Raw genomic sequence first — 2,069 nt, forward strand, 5'->3', positions numbered from 1 at the left:
TAGCTCGCTTCGGAACGTCGACTTGGTCTCGTCGTACATTCGCGAGTCGGCGACCAAGGACGCGGCCATGGAGGAGGACATTGCCAAGGCGCTCGACGACGCCGAGAGCGACGAGAGCACGCCGACGACCACCGTCGAGTCGCCCGTCGTCGAGTCGCCCGCCGTCAAGTCGCCGCCCCTGATTCCCGCGGCCGCGCCCGGGCTCCTCCGGCCGCCGCCAAAAAAAGCCCGTGGCAATGCCAACATGGTGGCGTTCTTGGGCGGCTACAAGCAGACGCAGGGACCCCGGGGCATGCTCAAGCTCGGCGTCGCCAGCGACATTGCGTCGCGCGCCAAGAACATTCGGAAGCGTACGGCCGAGACCGCGCTCCAGCGGCAGCTGGCCGAAGCCAAGGCGCGCATCCCGCTGGAATTTGCCGACATGTCGGGCGTCGTCGTCAAGGAGCACAAGCGCAACACGACCCGCAGCGTGACGTGGCCGTCGGACGAGAGCGCGCTCGAGGATATTTATGTGTTTGAGGTCGTCGAGCCCGAGCCCGACGACGCGTCGAGTAGCAGCAACGACGACGAGCCGCATACGCTGGTGGATCTGTAATCGCGCGCGTCTTATTTACTAGCCTGTTCTTCGTCTCGTGACGTTCTAGTCTTCGTCGACGTTGTGGTAGACCTCGTTGACGTCTTCGTTGTCCTGCAGCGCCTACGCCCATGCATCCCGCATGATGCTTTTTGACATGATGGCGCAGATTGCACCTCGAGGAGCGTGTCAAACTCAGCCTTGGCGTCCCCTTCGAGCATGAGGTACTCCTGCGACGACAGCATGGGATGCGATGTACAGACGTGGATTGTACGATTACCTTGGGCGAGTAGATGAGCTCGCTCACCTGCGGCACGACGCCGGCCTCCATGAGGTTGCTGCGCACTGCCGCGAGCTCGCTGCTTTCGCACATGAGCTAGAGCGGATAATGCGTCGTCACGCAGGCTCTGGGAAGGGGACAAGTATATACCTGCGCCATGGTCTCCCGGTACTCGACGTCGTCGACGCCCGCTTCAATCTAAAACGACGACCATGGGAGCGGAGCACGGATGGGGAAGAGGTCGTACGGCCAAGTTCATGACGCTCTCTTCGTCCCACGCCAAGGCGTCGTCGTCCGGTTTCTGGATCTCAAAGTAGCCCTTGCGCTCAAACATCCAGGCGACGGAGCCGTTCGCGCCGAGGTTGCCGTTGTGCTTGCTCAGAATGTGGCGCAGCGCTGGCGCCGTGCGCTTCCGGTTGTCTGTGAGTGCTTCAATCTACAAGCGATAGGAGCTCGATGGACGCGAGATGATGCAGTAGTACGATCAAGGCGCTGCCGTGGGGTCCCGTGGCCTCGTACTCGACAGTCTCGGTGATGACGCCCGACTTGCCTTCGACGCCACGCTTGACGGCGTACTCGATCTTGTCGCGGGGCATGTTGGCCGCCTTGGCCTTGGAAATCACCGACGCAAGGCGCTACGAGGCCCCGCATGAGCTCGAGACGAGCGTCTATCGTCCTACAATGTTGTTCGTGTCGCCCGCCGTGAGCTTGGACGTGACCATGAGCTCCTTGGCGAGCTTCCCGAAGAGCAGCGTCCGCTTCTACAGACGGCGCAGCGTGAGCAATCATCCCAGTATGGCCCTTCATGCGTACCGCGTCCGTGAGGCTCTTCTTGCCTTGGATCGTCGGACCGCGACCCATGCAGCGGCGCTGGTCGGTGCTGCCAAGCACCGAGCTCGTCGGCGCCATCGAGCGCAGGATGGAGGCCGGCGTGGCCGCGCGCGCGAGGACTTGCAGGAGCACCATCGTGTTACAGGCCACTCTTTCAGATTTTGCGGTGGGTCCTGTGCCCAAAAACACGCAACCCGCTCCAGGCAACCATCTGGCGCAGTGCCGAGATATGGACCTGCAATGGCGTGGGATTAGCCCATTGGGTTTCGCCATCCTGCAAGATCGATGCGCTACTGCACCTTGGACGAGCTCCTCGAGACGCTGCCCGTCGGACCGCGCGCGCCTGGGAGCGCAGCTCGACCGCTTGGGGCAGCAGTCGGCCGA

General features: G+C 62.6%; 2 protein-coding genes across 2 annotated transcripts; one reads left to right on the forward strand and one right to left on the reverse strand.

Moving 5' to 3' along the window:
- Nucleotides 1-67: 67 nt before the first annotated feature.
- On the forward strand, nucleotides 68-635 carry SPRG_18687 (hypothetical protein; the record flags this gene model as incomplete). Its single annotated transcript, XM_012358129.1, has 1 exon — nucleotides 68-635. The coding sequence occupies one exon, from the start codon at nucleotides 68-70 to the stop codon at nucleotides 593-595; it is 528 nt and encodes a 175-aa protein (XP_012213519.1). The 3' UTR covers nucleotides 596-635.
- A 5-nt stretch (nucleotides 636-640) lies between these two features.
- On the reverse strand, nucleotides 641-1,820 carry SPRG_18689 (hypothetical protein; the record flags this gene model as incomplete). Its single annotated transcript, XM_012358130.1, has 8 exons — nucleotides 641-697; nucleotides 751-804; nucleotides 855-950; nucleotides 1,005-1,052; nucleotides 1,102-1,290; nucleotides 1,337-1,489; nucleotides 1,535-1,615; nucleotides 1,668-1,820. The coding sequence occupies 8 exons, from the start codon at nucleotides 1,818-1,820 to the stop codon at nucleotides 641-643; spliced, it is 831 nt and encodes a 276-aa protein (XP_012213520.1).
- Between the last annotated feature and the right edge of the window lie 249 nt (nucleotides 1,821-2,069).

Source organism: Saprolegnia parasitica, assembly GCF_000151545.1.
Source record: "Saprolegnia parasitica CBS 223.65 unplaced genomic scaffold supercont2.1384, whole genome shotgun sequence".
NCBI lineage: Eukaryota > Oomycota > Saprolegniomycetes > Saprolegniales > Saprolegniaceae > Saprolegnia > Saprolegnia parasitica.